Consider the following 25,281-nt stretch of genomic DNA (forward strand, 5'->3'; position numbering starts at 1 on the left):
ACTTTTTTTTTTTTTTTTTTTTTTTAAACAAATAAAGGGTCAGCCAGGCGGCGCACAGTCCCGCCGTACTGCCGTATGAAAGTACGGTTTCGATTAGGACCTTTCCATGGACCGTTACGTAATAGATTTATGTTTTCATTAGGTCCTGCTGTCTGTTGTTCATTGTCAGGTCCACAGGGGTCTCACACCATCCGTCATGTCCCGGGGGTTTGATCACGAGATCTGAGAACTTTCTACCTGCGATTCTTTAAAGAAACGAAACCAACTCGACATGATGCTCTGATGAAACATGATTAGGACATCCTGCATCCACATTCTCAAAACGAGTAGTTTGGTTTTCTTGTGGTTTTGTGTAGTTTCTTCCTAAAAGCGGAAGTAACATACCGCATTTAGATCGGCGTCGTGTTTATAAAGGACAGGTAGGTTGTGTTTGTTTCTTAACCTCCCTACTGTACTTTACCGTTAACGTTAACTTCTATGTGTCACGAATGATAACCGTACACGCCCTAGTGACTGCTTAAGGAGATGGAGGAGACATTCTCCTCTAGAAATGTCAGATGCCTTTTCTGGAATGAATGTCTGCTAGTTTATTCAAACTACTTGGATGTTGTTGTTGTTGTTGTTGTATGGCAGCGGGGTATTTTATAGTCTGGTTATCCTCTTTACCTTTATAGGACTTAACATTTGTTTTTCAACCGCGTATTTCAGATTGTTTGCATTGTCATGCACTTCCGCTACTAGAACGATGCAACATTTGTTGTAAAAACACCCAAGACGTTCAATGAGACATTCATTGTCTTGTAGTTTCAGGGTTCCCACTGTCTGAAACTGATTCAGGCCTGAAAAAGCCATGGAAATAAATACAATTCTTAGCCACTGACATTTCTATGGTGAAGGGATTATGTTATGAGTTATGCTCAGCTCTAAAATAATAAATCAGCTAAGTTAGATGTTTTGAAAGTAAACTCTGTAAAAAAAAAAACAAAAAAAAAACCAAACCATAAATCCAATATAAGAAATCCTTATCCAATTATCATGAACTTGACATTACCATAGTAAGAGTGACTGCTTTTTATTGTAATTTTATGTCTCCTTTTTGACCCATTTTAAAAATAATTATTATTATTACAACAACAAAAATACACACTACCATTCAAAAGTTTGAGATTAGGGTTAAAATAACAGTTTTTTTTTTATTATTATTATTATTTTAAAATGTAATTTATTCCAGATTTTTCAGCTTCATTACTCCAGTCTTCAATGTTACATGATGCTTCATCAATCATTCTAATTTAGTGCACCCTTGCAAAATAAAAATACTTACCAATTAAAACAGTAATTTAGATTTAGCATATTTCAATAATAATAAAAACAGTCAAAGCTCTTTTAATAGCTGACAAAAGTTTAAAAAATCTATTTGTGTCTTTTTTTGTTTGATTGTACTGAACAGGAAACGGTTTTATCTGTAGGTTCCTGTTTTTCAGACCATGGCAAACGAGCACTCGCCTCTTCTTGTTCACGGGGTGTACAGCATGATGGGAGATGCTGAAGATTCCAGGGGTGTTTCAGCAGTGACAGGGGAGGGATCCCCCAAATCAAACCCCCGCCAACTCAACACCTTCTTTGGTGTCATGGTGCCCACCATCCTCTCCATGTTTAGTATTGTGCTCTTTCTTCGCACAGGTGAGTGTGACATTGGAAAAGACAGAGGAGTATGGCAGGAGATTTTATAAAGCATTTTAATATGGTGATGTATCACAATATAATTCCCCTCTGTGTGGCTCTGGGTGTGTTTTTGTGCATAAATAATTCTGATAAGCATCTATGTTTCAGGTTTTGTTGTGGGCCAGGCCGGTCTTCTCCATGGTCTCCTCATGCTGTGTGTGGCCTACTTCATCATTTCATTGACAATCCTGTCTATATGTGCTATTTCAACTAATGGCGCTGTGGAAGGGGGCGGGGCCTACTGTATCCTTAACCAATCTCTCTGCCTTATAGCGTGCTAGTTGCAGGGTGAATTCCAAATGCTGTTTTTTGAAGGGCAATAGTGCAACAGTGCCCGCCCCCTTTTTTAGCTGCGCTGGTTCCAGAAGTATATATTTTTTTTCATTCATTTTTCCCATAGGGATTTTAAAATAGTCTTTGTTAAAGAGTTATAAGCCCTGAACCAAGCCAATCAGCTATGAAGTGAATCACTACACTACAAAGAAAAAGACAAAGGTACAAGACTGTGTACTTAACGGTTTTATTGAGGGAAAGAACTACAATCCCATGAAGCATTGCGAACTGCATAATCAAATTAAAATGATAGAGAAATAAAAAACTACTCATTTACAAATGTTGATTATATGTTGATTATAAAAACCAATACGTTTTAAGTTTATTGCAAAAATATGCATAATACAAACATTTCAGCATTTTGAGAGCGTAGGGAGATGGATTCGATTACATAATTCGCAATGCTTCATGGGAGTGGGCGGAGCTAAAGAGCTATTTTGGTGTGTGTTGTTTTTTTGACTCTCTGGTTATGTAGTTTTTCACCAGGAATTCCACTGTTAAACACAATTATTGAAAAACAAAAACGCTGAAATAACGTGGACTGATGAAAATTAATGTAATTTTTACTTCTGGAACCCGACTGTTGCACTCTATTAGGTAAAGGGACACCATTTGTAGGGGCTTTCCAAATGAAAGTGAACAACTGAATCCCTTCACAAAGGGCCAGCCCTTCGATAACTTCAAGTCCATTAAAGGAGAAGTTCACTTTTAAAAAAACTTTTGCTGATAATTTACTCACCCCCATGTCATCCAAGATGTCCATGTCGAAAAGAAATTAAGGTTTTTGATGAAAACATTCCAGGATTTTTCCCCATATTATGGATTCCAATGGGACCCAAACGGTTCAAGGTCCAAATGACAGTTTCAGTGCAGCTGCAAAGGGCTTTAAACGATACCAGAAGATGAATAAGGGTCTTATCTAGCGAAACGATCGGTCATTTCAAAAATAAATAAAAAAGTTTAAGTTTTATAAGCACAAATGTTCGCCTTGCTCTGTTCTGTGATGCGCGTTCGTGACGTCACGTAATACGCAATTACGTTGAAAAGGTCACGCTTGAAAAATGTTCTTTTTGGCTTTTTAATATTAAAGCACCTAGGATACGCACACGAATGGGCATTTTAAACGTTAAACTGACACAAATACATTTTAAAATGTATATGGTCCTCCTCCCGCACATTTGTAAACACATCAAACTTGACCTTTTCAACGTAATTGCGTATTACGTGACGTCACAAACGCGCATCACAGAACAGAGCAAGGCGAACATTTGTGCTTATAAAACTTAAACTTTTTTATTTATTTTTTAAATGACCGATCGTTTCGCTAGATAAGACCCTTATTCATCGTCTGGTATCGTTTAAAGCCCTTTGCAGCTGCACTGAAACTGTCATTTGGACCTTGAACCGTTTGGGTCCCATTGGAATCCATAATATGGGGAAAAATCCTGGAATGTTTTCATCAAAAACCTTAATTTCTTTTCGACTGAAGAAAGAAAGACATGGACATCTTGGATGACATGGGGGTGAGTAAATTATCAGCAAAAGTTTTTTTTAAAAGTGAACTTCTCCTTTAACAAAGGTTGCATGCTATGGTCACTTCAAGGAAGTCATTTTATCGTTTATGGTCACTTGACACAGGGTCGATTCATTTTTAAGCTAGATGGGAGGAAAGTTCAAGATAAAGAAGAAACAGAATCAATTAAAGGGTTGGTTCTCCTTCTGGTTAAATTCTGTCATTAATTACTCCAAACCCATAAGACTTTTGTTAATCTTCGGAACACAAATGAAAATATTTTTTTATGAAATTCGAGAGATTTCAGACCCCAACCATAGACTGCAATGTAGTTGCCACTTTCAAGGCCCAGAAAGGTATTAAGGACATTGTTAAAATAGTCCATGTGACTAAAGTGGTTTAACCTTAATGTTATGCAGTGACGAGAACACTTTTTGTGCATAAAAAAAAAAAAACTACTTCATTCAACTATTTTTTTCTCTTCCGTGCCAGTCTCTGACGCTGTTCACAGGAGCACCTCGACACATGCGTGAGCTGCTGACGCAGGAGCCGGCCAATACTGAGCCGGCTTTCTGACGTAGAACCCGGAAGTGCTGCACTATGTTTACAACTTGAACAGCGTCAGAGACTGACACGGAGGAGAAGAAATTGTTGAATAAAGTCATTGTTTTTTTGCGCACAGAAAGTATTCTCGTCGTTTCATAACATTAAAGGTGCAATAGGTGATCTGGGAAATGCTAACTTTAGCCGGCTAGCATTGAAAGCATACGATCCCACCCTCCCTGCAAATCACCGTCCAAAGACACGCCTCCTCCAAAACACATGAAAGCACACAGGCCAGAAGCGAGACGACCAGAGACAACGTTATAGCGATTCGGATTACATCATGTGTTATTCACCTCTGAGAAAACTTTACAGTACAGTGAGGGGAGAAACAGAAGCGCTTGCTTGTGTACATAAGTGTGTGATTGTGAAATGACTCCAATTCAGAAGTTGACCTGTTGACATAAAGGAAAGAATGCACTGTATTTCAGCTTTATTCATATGCGATGTCAGGACATAGCGCAGCACAGTCGAATCTCACTGAGTTTTCTGCATAGGGCAAAGTCACCGGTACAACTGTAACTGTACTGTCAAACATGAAAATCTTCCACTTGTTGTCAGTTCAGAAGGAAAGTTAGGTTGTTTGCCTGCCATTCTTACTCTGTTTGCACAGTGTACGAGAATGTGCTAATGACGTATGATGTCTGCATGAACAGGCTGCGCAGTGTTATATAAACACACGTTGACTGACAGGGGACACAAATGGTAGAATTTAATTCTGACCAAATTAAATAAGTGAAGGATCTTATGGTTCTATGCCTTCCACTGGCATATATATATATATATATATATAAATTAATAATACATTTAGACCGCTTAACATTGTGAATGCTATCAAGATATGAGGAGATTTTCAACCAGTGTAACAAAAAATGTTGTGCTTTTAATGTTGAACCACTTTAGTCACATGGACTATTTTACTAAGTCTTTAGTACCTTTATGGGCCTTGAAAGTGGTGATTACGTTGCAGTCTATGTGAGGATGCAAAGCTCTCGGATTTCAGCAAAAAAAATCTTCATTTGTCTTACTGGTTTGGAATAACATGAGGGTGAGTAATTAATGACAGAATTTTAATTTTTTGGGTGAACTAACCCTTTAAGTTGTTTTGTTTGTGATTATATTACAGACATTTTCTTCATGCATTTCATATGAAGTTTGTATGACTATCTTTGTGAGGGCATTAATTGATATAATGAAATCCTAGCCCCGACTAAATGACTAACCCTAACCTTAACCCTAAAACCAGGGTTAAGGTGAGGATAATGAAGAAATTACATTCTTTCATTCTTTGCCAAGTGCATTCCAAACGGCTACATTTTGACAAACAGGTGCCTTCCTCCCTCCAAAGTCTATGTCAAAGTCATATGGATGCTCCCTTCCTATTGGAATTTGTTGTTCTTGAGTGTTTGCATATTGTTGTTGTTGACGTTTAACTCTTTAGTATTAGTCATGATCAGTCGTTCTCTGGGGCCAGAGTTTGGAGGCAGTATCGGCCTGATGTTTTACTTGGCGAAGGTATGTGCATGTGGCGTCTATGTCCTCGGCCTGGTGGAGGCCATACTGGACGTCTTCGGGAAGGATCCAGGTGAGCGCTGCATTGAAGCACACTGTTTTTGAAGCAAATTAAATCAGTAACACAGAGCTTTTTTACAGCGAAGCTTCTCTTTTCTTCTCTCTCCAGGCTCTGCTGTGTCACAGGGGCTGCATGTGTTGCCGCAGGGTTACTGGTACACCGTGTTGTACTCCTCTATAGTGCTGTTGCTATGTCTGGTGGTGTGTCTGGTCGGTGCTCATATCTACGCCAAAGCCTCTTTTATCATTCTGCTGGTGGTGACGGTGTCTCTGATCTCCATCATCATCAGCCCCCTTATACTCAGTCCACAGAGCTTCAACATCACACACACATACGACAACAACCACAGCGTCACTGTCAACCCCAGCTACACAGGCTTCAACGGCACTACATTAAAGAACAACCTTGGACGTGAGTGAGATTATCATCAATGCAATAATGATACTGACTGTTGTGGCGATGACAGTTGATGCTCTTTAGCAGTTATATTTCAAAATACTTCGAAGACAAATGAGACTGATCACAATTATGGAGTCCTGTATGTTAAATAAAACATTTAGTGGAAAAAAAGGATTGGATATTTATACTTTTCTAATGATATTTTGAAAAACGCAAAAGAAGAATTGAACGTTCCTCAAAAGAACATTTTGATTTACAAGGAAAGGAAGTTTATAATGAGTTTTTGCATATAATTGTAGTTTGAGTTCAGTAAGATTTCTTTTAAAGAAATGAATGCTTTCATTCAGCAAAGATACATTCAGTTGATCAAATTTAATAGTAAAGACTTGTAGATTGTTTAAACTAAAGCATGTTTGATTAAAGTTTTTAATTAAGAGATATTTATAAATAATATAACAGTTTCGAATCATCCAGCGACACACAGTATTGAGAATCAAGGGTATGTAAACTTTTGAACGGGGTCATTTTTATAAATTCAGCTTCTTTTTTTTTTTGTCTTGTGGACTATATGTAAACCATCTTTTTATGTAAAATATCTTACATGCATTTTGTATGATCCCTATTATTTGGTCATAATAATTAACATTTTGCAGATTCTGCAAGGCGTATGTAAACTTTTGAGCGTGACTGTAAGTACAGTAGTACCGAGACCAACAGCAGAAACAGAAAGTTATCTTTGACCTATGTACAAACATGTTAACAGCAAATTCTCCATGAATTTCCACGGTGTCGATATTATTGTAGTGTGGTACAAGTACATGCAAGTACAGTAATAAAATGTAGTTTTCCACTAAAATCATAAAACTGTTCCAATAGCAAACACACAATAGTTTGCATAGTACTTGGAAGATTATGGATGACCTCAAATGCAGTCATATATAACAGGCTCTGTATTGCAGTCATCCATCAGGAAGCACACATAAAGCTCTTTTCATTCATTTAAATAATTACTGCACTGGCATGAATTTTGTCCATATGTCTCCTCCTGTAGCGCGCTACTCTCTGGACTACAGTACCAACACAATGATGTCTTTCGCCACTGTATTTGCTGTGATGTTCACTAGCTGCACAGGCATCATGGCAGGAGCCAACATGTCGGGTACAAAACCAGAGACGCCCACATACACCATTCACGCAGTTACTTTAATTGGATTCTCTTTTTTGGTTGCTGATGTATTTGTGTTGCCTTTTACAATGCTCATAACATAACTCTTATAACGGATGAGTGTCAAAAACATGTCATTTGATTTGTCTCACTTCCTCAGGTGAGCTGAAGGACCCCAGTGAGTCAATACCTAAAGGGACTATCATAGCGGTGTCCTACACCTTCACTGTCTACCTGCTTCTCTTCCTGCTCCTGAGCTCTACCTGCGACAGGTGCCGTTAACGACACTCATGGAACACACATGGAAAAACATTATGCGTTTACACAATGCTTTGTTTTTCCTCTCATTCGTCTCTCCTTTATTCCTCCTGTCGTTCTCTTGGTTTCTCTCTCTCAGGTTGTTGTTGATCAATGATTATGCAGTGTTGCAGCGTGTGAACGTGTGGCCTCCGCTGGTGACGATTGGGGTGTACTGCGCGTCTCTCTCAGCTGCTATGTGCTCCATGATAGGAGCTTCCCGAATCCTCCACGCTCTTGCTCTGGACCAGCTTTTTGGTTAGTGTGCGTTTGAGGGTTTGGTCTTTTTAAGGAACAAATTTCAGACTGGAAACTGATACTGAGATGGTGATATATGGTTTGGTTGTTGACATCTCCACAAGAAGTGTTATCGGAAAATACTTGGGCTTGTTATTGAGCAATACTTGGAAAACGGTATTCATGGTTCCTAAGAAAAATGATTAGTGAATATTTTTCAGTTTTGTTTCATTTTTGTCACATTTTCTAGGCTGTTATATGGTGTGAGAGGTCATATGTTCTGTGCAAGAAGGTAAAAAAGGGACATTTTTACTAAAAGAATCAAAACACATTTCCTTCAATCATTTTCTACTGAAATCGGTTAATTGACAGAATCAAAAAACAATCTATTCTTATTGAGAATTTATTTATGAAAATTTCACACTTTTTCCTGTCAAAACATATATTTAAAAAATCATTCACAGGAATCACAGAAAATGATTTGTCACACAGTGGGATCTTGGTGACAGAATTATTACAGATTATTATTATTATTATTATTATTATATAGAAACTTATTGTAGAAAAGTTATGTAAAGCATCTTGAAAAGTTTCAATTTAAGGAATAAACAAGCGTAAAACAGCATAAATGTAAGATATCTAGAATGCAAGCCTCTTCACAACACCAGTACACATTTATTTAAAGTATAAATAGGAAACATCAGTTCACTATTTTCGGATTGTTTGCATAAAAGAAAAAGATTAAGAATATTTTATATATATACATTATATACATATAACACATTTTAAATTCTTGTATGATTTAATGTCACACACTTTTTCCAAGACTCTTTACTAAATTACTATTTGATTATGATTATACACTAGTGTTGAAAAGTTTGGTGTCAGTAAGATTTGTTTTTTATGTTTTTGAAAGATTTTTTTTTGTTCACCAAGGCTGCAATAAAACAATTTCATTTATTAATTAGTAAAATACTGTGAAATGTATTACAACTGAAAATAGCTGTTTTTAATTTATTACATTTTAAAATGTAATTTATTTATATGATGGCACAGCTGAATTTTCAGCATCATTAAATTTTTTTCATTCATTTACAGTTTTTCAGGATTTTATTACGAATAGAAAGTTCAAAAGAAAAAGATGCAAGTTTTTGTAACAGTGTTCAGGTACTTATTCTGACTTTTGACAAATTGAATGCATCTTTTTGGAATAAAAGTATTAATTTCTTGAAAAAATAAAATGACCCCAAACTTTTAAATGGTAGTGTAAACATACCTAACATGTCCTAACAGTATAATTCCCTGGATTTAGGAAATCATACTGTCAACCACCCATTGACGCAGTAACTAAGTTACATGGTTGAGTTTGAGGAGACTGTTATGATATGATGGTGTAATAGTATCCTGGAGTGAGATGATAGTACTGCTCTGTTGGGGTGTGTCATGGGTTTGTTGATCTGTGCTGTGTGTGTGATCTGGTTTCAGGTCTGCCTCTGGCTCCGGCTGCAGTCACCTCCAGCTCTGGGAACCCATGGGTATCTGTGCTCTACACCTGGGGCCTGGTGCAGGTACAGGGAGCTGTGTGCATATGTCTTTGGATGCTATTTCTGTGACACGTAAAATATAAAGAGTATGTCTGTTAAAGGCTCACACAGAATGCAGTTTCTGTTTTTCTCAAACAGAGTCGCTGTGGAGTACTTGTATTTAACGCTACTGTCGTAAATACCACTCACGCAGAGCCGTCTCTGCACTCACGGCCTGATTCCTCGTTTTCTCTTCCGACCACGCTTTCTTCGTCGTCTCTGCCATGATTCACTTCTGAAATGCGTGCTAGTGTCTTCCATAGAGGCTGCTTCATATGTTGTTGATGTATGTGACGTTGTGCCGTAAAGCAAGTCGTGATTCTCGCGAGATTTGTCGGGGACCTCTCAAACTTGCATTGCTGGTTTTGCCAGTGGCGTCAAAGCAGAGACCAGGAGGCGTTGGGATATCTTTCAAGCAGAAGTTATTCTTTATTGAGGACTTCGCTGTGCGTTGCTGTAGTCATCCAATCAAGTCTAACTAAGGAACGTTACATCGCAATTTATATACATTTAGGAGGAGGGATTTACGAAGAGGTGGAGACCTTCCCTTTACAAAGTATGCAAATACAGTATCCAGAATTTCCGCAGCCCTGATCTCATCAGCATAACAGTGATCCAATCAGCCTGACTAGATCGCCCATACATTAACATTATCAAAGAGACAAAAGCACAGCTGTACATTGAGCTTAATGATCAGGAAAAGACAAAGGGTGAGAGTCTCAGTAATTGACTCATTTAGAGAACAGGACTGGCAGGAATCTCTTGATATAATCATCATAACAGGTGCTACACTTTCTCAGTTTATATTGGAACCTAAATTAAACCTTTAATAAATTTGTAATACAACATTACCATCTAAATGATTTCGAAGCTATTATATTAAGGTACAAATCTTGCATTGTGTGCCTTTAAGATTTTGTGTGTGTGTTTGTTGTAGTGTACGCTGTTTGCAGGACAGCTGAATGTGATTGCTGGTATCGTGACAGTGTTTTACCTGTTGGCGTATGCTGCGGTTGATTTGGCCTGTCTGGCTCTGGAATGGGCCTCCGCTCCAAACTTCAGGTACTGGTCTGTCTGTCTGTCTGTTTATAAGGTAATTGTGACTTTATATCTCACAATGTGACTTCATGTTATAATGTGACTATGTCTTGCATCTGGAACTTTATTTATTGTAATTGCGACTTCATGACTTTTATCTCACAGTGTAAGAATCTCTTATTTTTAACTTGTCTAATAATAACCTTTTTATTGTTTTTTACCCTGAGGTGGTGTTTCAGTTTGCTTTTGATAATCACTCAAAGGACATGTTCTGTCTATTCTTTAGTTTGTAAATGTACACTACCTTTCAAAAGTTTGGGGTCGGTTGTATGTTTTTGATAGTCTCTTTTGCTGACCAAGGTTGCATTTATTGGATAAAAAAAAATACAGTAAAAACAGAAATATTATGTGTAAAGTTTAAAAGACCAGCATGAAATAGAAATCTTTACTGTCACTTTTGATTGATTTAATGCATCCTTGCGGAATAAAAGTATTTATTTCGTAAAATTGTAATGACCCCAATTTTTTTGAACAGTCTATATTTTCATTCTTCTTTCTTTCCAGGCCCACATTTCAGTTTTTCTCTTGGCACACGTGTTTGTTGGGTATTGTCAGCTGTGTGGTAATGATGTTCGTGATAAACCCAGTGTATTCCTCGGCCAGTATCGTCCTGCTGCTACTCCTCCTGCTGATCCTGCACTACCGCTCTCCCACCAGCAGCTGGGGCTACATCAGCCAAGCACTAATCTTCCATCAGGTACATACACACGCACACAAAACACATGTGAATGCACTAAATTTTAAATCCATAAGACAATCTTTCTCTGCTCTTTCAGGTGAGGAAGTACCTTCTGATGTTAGACTCCCGTAAGGATCATGTGAAGTTCTGGCGGCCACAGGTCTTACTGATGGTGGCGAACCCACGCTCCTCCTGTCAGCTCATCTGCTTTGTCAACCAGCTGAAGAAAGGAGGGCTGTTTGTTCTTGGACATGTACAGATCGGAGATCTAGGTAGGACAAAAGGGGTATTAGGTTCAGGCGGCAGCTTTATGAGAGAACCCAAGTTTCACAAGACCAATAGACCAAAAGTTTCTACCCTTGTTAGTAACCACTTATGTGTTTTTATAGTCTCTGGCTGAAATCCAGACGTTTTAACTGCTTCCTCCGATTCTTAAAGAAAAAATCAGCGATCATGTATACCTAATGTTTTAGAATGCTGCTTTCTCCAAAAACTATGTGCAGTTGCATAAACATTTCCTGAGTTTATGTAAATGGGGTCATTGTTGCTGTGTGGGTCTGGTCAGGATGCTCAAATAAACAGAGCCATGTTTTGATAACATCACATAGTCACAGGGCTTTTACACTTTTCAGGGAGGTCGGATACACCAAAATACCTAATGTTGTTTTGTTTCGTTTACATTTTTGCAGCTAATGTAATGTTTCAATTGTAATCTGTTCATTTCAGTCAGTTTGGCTGGTAACCCGGGCTCATCCACCCCCATAGAACATAGTTCATGAACCTCAAGGGACACTTCACCCAAAAATGTACTCACCCTCATTATGTCGTTCCAAACCTGTTTGACTTCTTCTGCGAAGCATAGAAGAAGATATTTTGAAGAATGTTGATAACCAAACCATTTTGATTCGCATTGACTTCCATTGGATGGACAAAAAACATTTCTAAAACTTAATATCTCAAAATATTTTCTTAATAACAAATGTCTAAATGATGAGCGAATTCTCATTTTTGGCTGAACTATCCCTTTATTATACTAAATAGTCTTCCTCTCTTCCTCCTGTAAACTCATTTTACTTTATCATGTTGTTGCACACGGAATGGAAAGGAGCAAATGACCAAACGTAATCTCTCTGAACTCTCTCTTGCAGACATGTTGCCCTCAGACCCAGTGCAGCCGCAGTATAATTTCTGGTTGAGTCTGGTGGATAAGTTGGGTGTGAAGGCCTTTGTGGATCTGACTCTTTCTCCCTCCGTCAGGCAGGGCACTCAACATCTGCTCCGCATCACTGGACTGGGTGAGACATTTCCTGATCAGGTTATCTTTTTGACACAGAGCCAGAAAGCATCTATTATGATTAGATTCTAGATCTTCATTGTTACTGTACAAAGTCCAAGTGCCTAGCCAGTGAAATTACAGACAGAGAGTCCTAGACAAGTTGGCAGCACAAATAGTTTCACTTAAAAAAAACAATTGTTTTGCAAATTAAAACACATAGACTGCTAAAAAAAATACCATAAAAGTACTCAAATCACAAGGAAAAAAGCAACACGTTCCCTTTAGAGCAGTTTGTAAGAGAACTTTAAAATGTATTCAAAGAAAGCACTTCCTTCAGTTTAGCTGAACATAATCTTGAGTTGGCTGTAAACAATCACTGTTTGTGTCATTCAGACTTTTGCGGTTAGGCATCTTGTGAGCCGGTTCTTTTTAGTGCATCAAAAACACACAAAATCAGTATAGACTGTTTCACAAACAAATGACTCCTATGAGTTTGTCCATATGTATGATTCATGGCTACTGTGAGCTGGTTCTTTTTAGTAAATCAAAAACTGTTCGAGTTCTTTTAAAGGAGAACTCCGGTCAATTTTAACATTGAGCTCATTTTTTTGTACATTTGGAGTGCTGTCAGTACAGAGAACAACGACAAAAATCGGTGTTGCCTACAACGTGTTATCCTCGGTTTAAAATTTGCATCCTGTTTTCGGTCGAAGTCCACAGTAATCGATTGTCGAGTTCACGCGCATAGGTTTAGTACCTATGATCACGCGCGTGAACTCGACAAACGACTACTGTGGACTTCGACCGAAAACAGGATGTAAATACAGGTATGTGCGCTGGCTGAATAAACATCATTTTTTATATATTTCTTTCACATCTACTGCAGTCAGATTCACCCGCGTTCACTCCGAAGGAATCACTCACATGACCTGTGCACTTGTAATGACACATCAAGGATGTTAAGAGGCTAAAAGCAGGTTTAAAACTTGCCCCATTGAAGTCAACAGGGTGCAAATTTTAAAAAGAGGATAACACGTTGTAGGCAACACCGATTTTTGTCGTTGTTCTCTGTACTGACAGCACTCCAAATGTACAAAAAAATTAGCTCAATGTTAAAATTGACCGGAGTTCTCCTTTAATGAACAGTTTAAATGAGTTTGAAACTCTGCTCTGCATAACATGACATGTAGAGAATCTTCAAATCAGAATCAAATTATTAAAAATGTATCAATACTTCTATGTATTCTCTTCTTTTCCAGGAGGTATGAAGCCTAATACCCTGGTCTTGGGCTTCTATGACAACTGCTACCCAGAAGACTACTTCCTGCAGGACCCTGTCTTTTGCGAGGGCGATAGGGGTGAGGGGGATAATTTTGGGGTTGACCTCCCTTCCTTACAGGCTCATTTTCCACTGGTGCGCCATGCGGAGAGCCCTCGCACGCTGCAGCCCGAGGAGTATGTGAGCATCATCCTTGATGCCATAAAAATGGGCAAGAATGTTTGTTTAGCCAGGTACTTCTTCCAGCTACCGCCTGATAGCAAAGGTGTAACATGCATTAGGGGAAATGACAGCGTGGACACCATCGACGTGTGGCCGACAAACCTACTGTCCCCTGACAGTGCCAGTTCCGCAGACGTGTGCAGTCTTTTCCTGCTTCAGATGGCGTGCGTGTTAAACATGGCCAGCAGGTGGCGTCGTGCGAGGTTACGTATATTCGTTTGTGTGGAGTCTGAATCGGGAGACCAGGGCTGGCTGGCTAAAGAGGAGCAATTTAGAGAGTTGCTGGGCAAGCTGAGGATCCGTGCCTCTATTAAGATTGTGGCGTGGGATAATGTGGCACGCATGTTTAGAGAGCAAAGCTCAGAGAGGCAAAAGGTGTCTGAAGACTTCCTGCGTGCTGTGAATGCCCTACTGAAGGAACACAGCTCTCCAGCAGCGGTGCGCTTCCTGTACTTGCCCCACCCTCCCTCCAGTTCGGAGCTGTCACAGCAGTACCTGACGCAGCTGGACGCTTTGACGCGGGACCTGGGCCCAGCTCTCTTGATTCACGGGGTCACACCAGTCACATGTACTGAGCTCTGAGAAACAATAACCAAAGCGTGTTTGTGTGATAGAGAGGAAAATCTGAAATGTTAGTGAGCAGAATACAAGTGTATAAGTACTTCTTAAATGGTGGGTGATTTTGAAGACCATCAAAAATGGGTGGCGTTTGTGCTCTTGGTAAAAATGTTATTTAAAGATGGATGGATGGAGTGTGTGTTATTGGTGAAAACGGCTTGTGTTTATGGGTGTATACTGCCAAATCATGTTGCAGTGTGCGATTATTTTTGCGTTCTTCATGCGTTTGATCGCATCAACAGAAAGTTTAGTGTCTGCAATGCAGTGTAAATATTTAAACAGATCCTGTGATCCATGTTTTTGTGTTTGTGCAAGACACTGTATGGAAAAAATAACATTGACTTTAACTGGGATGGAAAGAATTTGTCTAAATGAGACATGGTTATTGTTGGCACAGTAATAGGGCAAAGTGAGCCCGTTCACTCAATTTTTGTTATTGTGTTGTACTGTTGAATCTTTTTGTTAATCATTTCTCCGTTTTGTTATTGTGATGCACTGTTGTTGAGGCGTTTTGTTAATCATTTCTGCTTTTTCTTAGAATGAAACAAACCCTCTGAACCAATTCTGACCCAGGCAGAGCTTGCAGGCTCAATGAGGAGTCCTCAGGGGTTTAGGTCATTTTTGGTGCGAGGGCAGAAATGCTGTTCCCAGCTTTCCGATTAGAGTTCTTACAATGGATTTGCGCGTTCATGGTGTATTTACTGGATAATCATATGGACAGACATGCTATGTTATTTATTATTATTATTATTATTACATTTTTGTGTGTGCTTGTATGAGAAAGCAGGGAGAAAGAGTGAAAGTGTTTTCTTGTGCACCTGTTTTCATTAGTAGGTCTGGATTTCATATTGTGGGGCTCACAAAATCCCCCAGACCATTTGCAGTACCTTTTGTTGTTATGCACCCTGCCGTTTTTACAGTTCAAATGCTCTTTGTACTTTTGAATGTTCTGACTGGCTGAAGGCAGAGGTGAAAGGTCATGAATGGCATCTGATTGGTCCGAGCTGATGATGATGTTTGTGTTGAGTCTGTGCTGGTCTTTGGGAACTGAAAAGGGACACTGGCTATAGATAATACTTGAATATTTTGCACATTTGCGCATGTGTTAATTTGTCAGCATTAACAAAAAACAATGCAGAAGCCCAAGAATATCAGGCCTTTATCATAGCTGTATAAGAGTAATTCCATTCTGTACATACATAATTATATAAAAAAAAAAAAAAAAAAATTCCACAGTGCTTTAAGTATGTAAAAATTGCGATTACACAATCCAGTTTACATATAATCCGGAATATTTCGAAATCAGAAATTAAGGCACATCATTAAGATTAATATACTTTCAAAAATAGATTCATACAATCACAGTATACAATCATGATCTTTGGTTGACAATTTAGCTCAACAGGAAGTTCAGTTAGGATGTACTGCAATTACCCAGCACTAGCACTGTATATGCAATAGCTTAATCATATGACTGAATGTAGAGTTTGTAAACCTAATATTAAATGATTAAACAAAACATTTGTCATCTTTTTCCTTCATTTACTATTTCTTTATGCTGAAATTATAATTCTATTCCACCCTAGAGTGTGTTCATGTCACATTATGGAAAAGCAATAAATAAAGTAGTTAATGTGTTCCAGTCCTGTCCTATGGCTCTTTTTCACATTTCCAAATTTAGAATACAGTGCTTCACGGGAGTGGGCGGAGCTAGAGAGCTAATTTTGGTGTGTTTTGCTTTGTTCGTCTCTGATTGGTGTTATTTTCTGTACAGCATCATGGCTAATGTAGTTTTTCACCAGGAATTCCGCTGTTAAACATGATTATGTACAACCTCGTAGCTCACAGTAAGTCTGTATTTAAAGGTGTACAAGTTATGATTCAAAATCTTTGGTTCAAAAAACAGAGTTTTTACTTCTGGAACCCAGAATGATTACTGAAGGATCATGTGACTGTGCAAAGACTGGAGTAATTATGCTGAAAATTCAGCATTGCAGAATAAATTACATTGAGAATATTTTTATATTTTAAATAAAAGGTATATTAAATTGTAATTTCACAATTTTTGATCAAATAATCACAGCCTTAGTAAGCATAAGTGACCTCTTTTTTTTTTCTTTTTTTTTTTACCCAGCTCAGTGTAAATGTCATTGAACTCTGTGAAAAGGGTCAATAGTTTGATACTGCTGAATCTGATTCCTATACAAATACACTGTACATAGACCTTAGATCTGCCAACTTAACAGAAAATGTATAAACGTGGGTGTATTGTTACAATGCATCTGATTACCCGTCACTGCAGTAGAAACAGTTTGTGTGTATAATTCTTATTAATATCATTAGGCATATGTTTGTGTGTTATGTACATCTCTGTGATCCACGGTTTGTGTCAGTCCTGTTTGTCGATTGTCTGCGCCATCCTCTCCTTTAATTTTGGTTCAATGGTACGAGCAAATTTTGCCATGAGTTTTACACAAAAGGACGTGAGACGCAGCCAGCCCGGGAAAAAAATGGACAGAGCAATGTGCTGAAACAACAAAGGGTGGTAAGTTATCTTTCTTTAACATATTCAGATTTCTACATTATCACACAACCCTGTATCTTTATATAGTACAAACTGTGTATTGAGGAGGATCAAAAATGTGTATAAAAGCTGCATTCTCACACTGTACAAACTGATTTGTGTGTGGTGTTTACCTGCAGTGCATGAGTTAAACATCCACTTGTGTACGTTGTGTAACCTACAGTGTTCAGAGCATCTCTAGCAAAAGAAGCAGCACTTTTTACCAGTGGATTCACCGGCACATTATGAGTCATATTTGTGGAGACCATAAACGGGGCTACACACTGGACAAAGGAAGAGAAATAACATCAACGTTTGGCAAACAATGTTTATACAAGGTGTTTACTAGTACTGGACTTACTTGAACCGTGATTCCTCCTGACTTGTATTCTGCATGCAGACTGCGAGAGAAATATGTAACAAATATCTGGGTGTAAGAGAAGAGCAAGACACACTTTAGTCACTTTAGTGTTTTTGTTTGTGCGAGGTCGTATTTTATTCAAATATAGAAGCATGTGAAATGTGGTTTGTTTGTAACAACGTTGTACCTTAGTTGCAGAATACACTGACACCATTGGCTGAGGCTGAGAGGCTGCCTCTGATGATATGTTTATAATGAGGCCTTTTCTCCTGAGAGTAAACACAAGCCCTCAGTTAAAGCATAAACACAGTTTTCATAATTGAACAGATAAGATCAGAGCCGGCTGCGGGTTTACCTTTCAACCATGCCTGGCAAAATGAGTCTGCACATCTACAAAACAACTGATAACGTTATTATCGGCATCACTGTTGTCGTCGCCACCAAACTCTTTTCGGTATCAGAATCACAGATCAATGTAACATTTTATATAAGAAGATAATATGTTATGAGGGCCTTTCTTTTAAACCAATATACAGTTAAAATTTTTTAATTATAATGTATTCCTGTGATGGCATGAATTTTCAGCATCATTACTCCAGTCTTCAGCGTCACATGATCTTTCAGAAATCACTCTAATATGCTGATCTAATGCAAAACATTTCTTATTATTATCAATGTTAAAAATAGTTATGATGATTCATATTTTTGTGGAAACCAATATTAATCTTTTTATTTCCAGGATTATTTGTTGAAGAGAAAGTTCAAAAGAAAAGCATTGAAATCTTTTGTAGCATTATAAATGTTTTTACTGTCACTTTTTATCGATTTAATCCTTGCTGAATAAAACTATTCATTTATGTACGAAAAATAAATCTTACTGATCTTCCCAGACTATTGGAAATATGTATATATTGTGATGGATTTTTAATAGAGAAGAGAGGAAAAATCTTTTAGAACTAACCATGTTCCTAACTCTAAAAATCAGACTTTTAAATTATGACAAACTCTTACCTGACTTCCCCTTCTAGGTCTAACAATATAACAAACTAAATCTTACTTCCCCTTCCAGGCCTAACCTTGTGACAAACTTTGGACAATGTACCAAAACGTTCTGTTCTTTGTCTGTATGATGTCATCATGATATATTGAGTAATCAAGTGAACTCTTAACCCTTTACAACGTTTTTGATGATTCGAGATATTTTTGCTTATGCCAGTAACAGAGGGTGAAAATGGCTTGCTTTACCAATTGAATCAATCATATTGATAGATCTTATTTTTGATGTGTCTGCCTTTATCCTATAAAAACTGATGTATTATTCTTTTTGGGTGAGATTCTCTGGAGAACTGCTCTGAGAGCTCTCCCGGCCGTGATTAAAGCATTTAAAGGACATTTTCTGAAGTCTGTCTGTCATTAATGCTGCGCAGCAAGGTATTTAGCGAAACACTAGAGACCTTACTACCAAGTGATAGTGTGGATCGCGTTAAGAACACTAGAGACCTTATTCCCAAGTGATAGGGGGCGAGACATCGTTCGGCTCTTTGGTGGGGTTAGATTGCGGCTTAGGCATCAACCTGTGCGTTCAGAGGTAACTCAACTGAGTATAATATTTTCTAGTATAGAGGACATCAGGTTCAACCTAAGTCAGGTGCGTAGGGGAAAAATCTACCACAATATAAATACACACCCTTTCAAGAGTTTGGAATCAGTAAGATTTTTTAAAAGAAATAGTTTTATTCAGCAAGAATGCATTAAATTTATCAAAAGTAACAGTAAAGACAATACTGGATTATATCTATATACATCCATTGTTAAATCCATTTCCATCTATAGCCAAGTTTTTTTTTTTTTTACGTGCATATGTAGGATACAAAATGGCACCCATTTTTTAGAATGACCTATGTAATCAATGTATGCTAGTACTATGTCAAGATGATATATGAGATGATATATTGTATGACAAACCATGTGTAAACAGGTTCACATACAGATATTCTTACTTGAGTGACAGACAGCATGTTACAGTTTATCACTTGTGTGATTCTCTGGAAACAGAAGAAAGTACTTTATATTGTAGACTCTCATGCAATGGATTCAGATTATAATAAAATCAAGCTGTGTGGTGTAGGAAAGGTGTTTCAGACCTGGTCTGGATCAGGAACATCCAGAAAATTTGCCAGAACCCCAATATAGTTCATCCCTACATTGTTCACTATAGGGAAAAGAGAAGAAATTAATCATTTATACACCTATCTTCAACTTTTTATTGATTTGTATTTTATTATCCTACTTGTTGATAGCATGGAGCTCCTGCTAAGAAAAATGGACATTACACCATAGAAAATAAGATGGGGGGAAAACAGCATCTGTGACTTTACAGAGATAAATACATTATTACATTACTGCTAATATTTACACATAAAAAAGTCCTATTTGGTATTTGCCCCAGCTAGTTACACTGAAATAATGAGGCAGAGGTAAATCCCATTGCTCCTAAACACCTAGAGGTGATGGTGAGAATAATTTAGTCTATTATTCCAGTTATTTAACAGCTGATTAAAGTAAAATACAGGGGAAGAATGACCAAACACAGAAAAAGCTGTGTAGCTGACATTTATTTGAAATTTCCAATTTTATTTATTTTGTATAGTACTTATCACATTGCAGCTTAACTGAAATATATATATATAAAAGTTATATATATTATTTGTATAAAACCTCAGTGCCTTATAGCCCACATTTAGCAGTTTAGAGTTGTAGTCTTCACAAATGTATTTTATATAGAAGAAGGTACAGTAGCAAAAATGGTCATGTAAAACTAAACTACAAAGTATGTAGTTTGGACCCAGGAATGAAAAACATTTAAGCTATGACCCCTATGAGGCTTGTCAAAATTCAGTTCATTCATTTACACCATCCTCACTGCATTGTATAAAGATATCATTCTTGATCATTATCTTACCCAGAATTCCAATCTCCAGCCCTACTAGCTGTTGTGCGATAACTGGGTAGATGGAATGGCCTTCTGTAAAGTCTGCCTGAATCACATGTGTCTGTCGATTGTACTGAGACTCTGGAACAAACAAAACAAAGCTGATTTATGCTCTTTTTACTCTTTACAAATAATACATAGTTTTTCCCACAAAAAAAAACTAGTCTGGCTAAAAGAACATAGATTAAATATGGATTACAATTGAGCTGAATATCAGACCATCCTTTTGGCAGTATATATGCAAATATGGTTCATGACAGTTTAAAACGTTATGGTTTGTCAAATTCCAACCTGTGGAAATTTTTCTCTTCACTTCCACTTTGTAACTCACCTATTTCTTTGGCAACGCTGCGAAGCTTTTCTTCCGAGCGACTGATCAGAACAATGTTTAATCCTCGTTTGGCAAGCTAAGATACAAATACGTAAAAGAAACATTATATATGTGCATGTGTATAGAGGTAGAGGTAAATAGAAGTGAATTAGTAAGTACTTTTCCATATGAATGAAAGCCATTGTGGAAGTCAATCACAGGAGTCTTTCACTGTTTTGATAAGATACGGAAGATTGCAAACGCATTGTATGGTGGACATCCTCTCATTAATCAGACTACTTTCCACTTCCTTGACTGAGGACAAGAACACACTGTCACAGCCAAGAGAGGGCCGGATTCTAATCTGTTAAAATACTTGACCACATCCATACGGTTTTGGAAAACGGAAATGACTAGTGCATCTGGATTATGGCAATTCGCCTATAAAATCAAACACTGCACTAAAATTGCATTTTAATGACAATTATAGAGCAAACTTGACTTTAAGTGATGGCTAAGGGTGTTTTAAGTCACCAAACGCAGTCAAATATTGCATGTAGCTTTAAGAAACCCTAACTATGCATCTCAGATTAATAGTTAATTACAAACTTCAAAGATCTTAAGTGAACGTTTTAGTATAAAAACAGGTGCTATTACACTCCCATGTAATTAATGTTTTCAAAAAAACTGTTATTTACTGACCTCTTCAGCGTATGCTCGACCAATCCCTGATGTCGCTCCAGTTACAACTGTGAGAGACAGGGGAAAGTTTTGTGAAATTTGTCAATTTCAAATATCAGTACTCTTTCCTCTTTTGTCTTCTACTGTCAGTTATCATTAGATCACCCACCTTTAACCACTATAATTGTCTTTCAATAGTATCTGATGTTTAAAGGTGTTTGATTATGCCTGGACAAATTTTAAGTAAATAAGAATAAGTCTGACAAGGCAGCAATGATGAGTTTCTGGCTGTGCTGATGCCCTGAGCAGAACGAGTACTGTACTGTTCAACCAATGCAAAAGTACACCCCTGCTGAAAAACATAGCAAAGCAGGTCACAAGCACATGTTGCGTTTTTGACACTAGATGTTGTTGTGACGCCCCTTCATGCTGTTTAACCGCCGCAAACATTCTGTCCTGTTCCAGCAAGACCCTTCTGCCTCACTTGCCTGCCAGACTCCCTATGGTCCACCAGCTAATCAGAAGGGTTCTGATACATTGACTTACTCCATATAATGTTTCCTGGTCTCATAAAAGCTGGTCCCTGTATAAAGCAGTACAGCAGACAACTTTACATTTACATGAGTAAATTAGTTTAGGCAGCTCATATAAGACGATGAAATCATTTAAGAACACCAGAGTGCCAGTTTCTATGTTCAAAAATTTCACAAATTTAGTTTCAAAACTTCACAAATGCTGTGGTGAATTCTTCAAGATCAAACTTTAATGGCAATCCATTTGAACACGTATTCCTTAAAACTAAGTAGTACGTTTTAATTATTAGTATAGTATGTAATGTCATAGTGATTCATATATTTTCCAGTTTTACTATTAACTATTTATTAGATACTAGTACTTATTTCAAAAGTAGTGGATTGAATAGTGATCAATTCAGTTGGCCACTTGTAGATATTCATAAAAAGGAAATATATAATGTAGCCTATATATGCTACCAATAACAATTTAGAAATATAATATAGTGTATAATAAATGGGTAATTGTATCTAATAAATAGAAAAATAAGTAGGCTACTAGTACCTGATGATTAGTTGCTAGTTTAACAAGAACAGGTACCAGCAACAACTGACATGCATATGATCAAACAGAATTCAATAGCAAAATGTCGATGACGTATAACAATTTTACAATACAAAAAAATAATACCTGTTGCAATTGTTCAAACATTAAGGATGTTGTGTACACAAACATAATTCTAAGTGATTTTGGTGTTTCTTCATCTAGATGAATTGGCCATAGACTTAAAAAAATGTCATGTGGTGCAACCGTGATTTATCTTAAAATTAATTCATTTCCTTAACATGCGTAACCTTTTTTTTTTTACAAGTTCTTAGTAATTAAAGTGTTTAGAAACAAAGTATTTGCATTTCTTTTGAGTTTTTGTAAATAATGATCTAATTTTTTGTTCTAGAATTTCAGAGTTGGAATTCTTAAATCTTAAATCCTTCTTAAATCTAGTTAACAGACTTATGTTTCCTGTAAAATCACATAAAACTGATACAAATCTTTAAAAATATATAATTCACTTAAGCATTCTGTATCAGTGATTCATATTTCAGCCACAGAAATAAGATTATTATAATTTTTTTAATACAGTGATTGCTTTTATTGGTCGCACCACATGAAGAGTGGTCGCTCCAAACGACACAAATACCTTATATAGTAAAAAATCTAATTAAAGAGATCAATTATCAATACATTTTATACCAAAAAATTGATTTAAAGCAGATTTTATACAAATTTCACAGAATTTTCCTGAACAAGCATTTTATAAAAAAAATGTGTATATCTATATATATATATAAATTACATCGCAAACATAAGTGCACCATTTAATTTAACTTGACTTAGAATTTCTTTCTAACAAATAATAATGTTATAGATATAAATACAAGTATTGTATACAGGTAACACACAGGTAACCAAATTGCATAAAAATCTATTCCAAATGATACTAAATTAAAGTACTTTTTGTATATAAACCATCAATTGAATATAAAAGCACAAAAACTGCCAATCTATGACATATATCTATCATGGAAAACAGTCTGCAGTGGTCGCACCACATGATATTTTCAAATTCAGTCAAAATTTACAGAACCAGAATTGGCCACCTAAACAAAACAAGCAAGCTTCCCACAAAAGGTCACTATGACATTTATAATAAAAATATATATTTGAAGAAATAACAAAAAAAAAAGTTTTGGTTTTTGAAAAGTTAAAGTGAGTACATACATCGGAGAGGTACTACAAATATACAGTAGCCTATCTTTGTATGCATTTAAACCCGTTTCTACCTGAAAAAAATGCATTCGGACAGAAAATGTAGGCGTCAGGTCATTGACCCATGAACATTGGTATAGGCTATAGTTACAAGCTATTGTGACTAAAAATAAAAAGTATTCATAACGCAAAAATAGATTTGGTGAAGGGAATAAATGTTACAACGGCTTGCCAAAGACATTTACAGTGAAAGAATAAGCTGTATTGCATCAACGAAACAACGTAATTGTATCATTGCAGGATGAGAAAGGAACCCACTCTGCAGCTGTGAGGGACGACTTACCAGCCCACTGGCCGTATGTCCTCAAGTCCGTTTGCCAGATCTCAGAGATCATGTATGCCTTGAATCCGTGCCAACACTGCCATGACCACCTCAGCAGGAAATATACAACCGTAACGAAACCAATGGAACACAACACCATTGACGAACAGCTGCACTCTAAAATGTCTCCCATCTTACTTCTTTAAAACTACGCGTTTGTGTCACAGAGTGGTCCAGAGTTTAGGGTTGGGGGGGAAACTAAACACACAGACACACACCAACGCTTACATATACATGCATGCTCCTCCCATTGCGCTTGAGGTCTGGCCGTCATTGGTCGGCAGTATAAGACACAATGTCACTGATTCTTGAAACTTTGGCAAAAACATGTCCCACTAAGAAAAGTGCAAATTCTGTTGGAAATTAACATTTTCATGAATAAAAAGAATCAAGGTTATAATCAGGGGGTCATTTGCACATATGTAAGTTTATTTTATAGGTTTATTTTTATTAATGTAATGATGCTGGCCCATTGCCTACAAAATCAGTTGTCCTCGGATAGGTGATAATCATTTAAACTTGATTAAAAAACAAAACGTAATAACTGAATTGAATAATATCTTTACCACATGAAGTACATTGTAATATGTATTAAAAACTACAAACAGTGCGTTTTTAACAATATTTACTATTATTCTGTGGTTGCTCAAAATGTGTCCCACATATTCGTCACCGCCGTCAGATATTTATAAAAAGTAATAAAATCAGGCAACTACAAGGTCAACTAGATTCCTAAGGACCCCATTTTCAAACCTTCAGCTCTACTGCATGCTTCAAGATCACTCAAGCTCCCTTAAGTTTGATATTTTCTCTTAAACTTACACCGCTACTGTCAAAACCGTCTCTTTTGTATAAAAAATATTCGATTATGACATAAATATGTATAGGCCTACTTTTTAAGAAGAGGTCTGAAGTAGCTAGCAACAGAGGGGAAACAAGATGGCTGATGTGAACAACTTATGCATATCATGTGAAAGAGTAGGTTTCTGTCACCACTGACGGTGGTAACAAAAACCTCCAAATGGTCCTCAACGGAGGCTAGAATATAATTGTTGATCACAATACCAATATGACATGTAATGTTTCATTAAGGGTTGGTTCCCCCGAAAAAT

At 37.1% G+C, this 25,281-nt stretch overlaps 2 protein-coding genes across 3 annotated transcripts; one reads left to right on the forward strand and one right to left on the reverse strand.

Moving 5' to 3' along the window:
* Positions 1–25: 25 nt before the first annotated feature.
* slc12a9 (solute carrier family 12 member 9) lies at positions 26–16,111 on the forward strand. The gene is made up of 14 exons (XM_084414336.1): positions 26–419; positions 1,485–1,683; positions 1,834–1,968; positions 5,622–5,759; positions 5,856–6,158; positions 7,198–7,305; positions 7,472–7,583; positions 7,709–7,866; positions 9,331–9,413; positions 10,366–10,490; positions 11,031–11,223; positions 11,303–11,477; positions 12,354–12,500; positions 13,741–16,111. The coding sequence occupies exons 2-14, from the start codon at positions 1,488–1,490 to the stop codon at positions 14,562–14,564; spliced, it is 2,697 nt and encodes an 898-aa protein (XP_084270462.1). The 5' UTR covers positions 26–419; positions 1,485–1,487; the 3' UTR covers positions 14,565–16,111.
* A 617-nt stretch (positions 16,112–16,728) lies between these two features.
* On the reverse strand, positions 16,729–24,427 carry hsd20b2 (hydroxysteroid (20-beta) dehydrogenase 2). 2 transcript variants are annotated; one of them, XM_084414338.1, is made up of 11 exons: positions 24,131–24,427; positions 21,529–21,575; positions 20,848–20,923; positions 20,487–20,597; positions 19,669–19,736; positions 19,525–19,569; positions 17,880–17,914; positions 17,712–17,793; positions 17,525–17,590; positions 17,298–17,447; positions 16,729–17,127 (listed from the first exon to the last, which is right to left on the reverse strand). In XM_084414338.1, the coding sequence occupies exons 1-11, from the start codon at positions 24,300–24,302 to the stop codon at positions 16,990–16,992; spliced, it is 990 nt and encodes a 329-aa protein (XP_084270464.1). In that variant the 5' UTR covers positions 24,303–24,427; the 3' UTR covers positions 16,729–16,989. The 2 variants fall into 2 exon arrangements, with proteins under 2 accessions (XP_084270464.1, XP_084270463.1); XM_084414337.1 differs by having other exon boundaries at positions 19,513–19,569.
* Between the last annotated feature and the right edge of the window lie 854 nt (positions 24,428–25,281).

This window comes from Rutilus rutilus, assembly GCF_951802725.1.
Source record: "Rutilus rutilus genome assembly, chromosome: 7".
NCBI lineage: Eukaryota > Metazoa > Chordata > Actinopteri > Cypriniformes > Leuciscidae > Rutilus > Rutilus rutilus.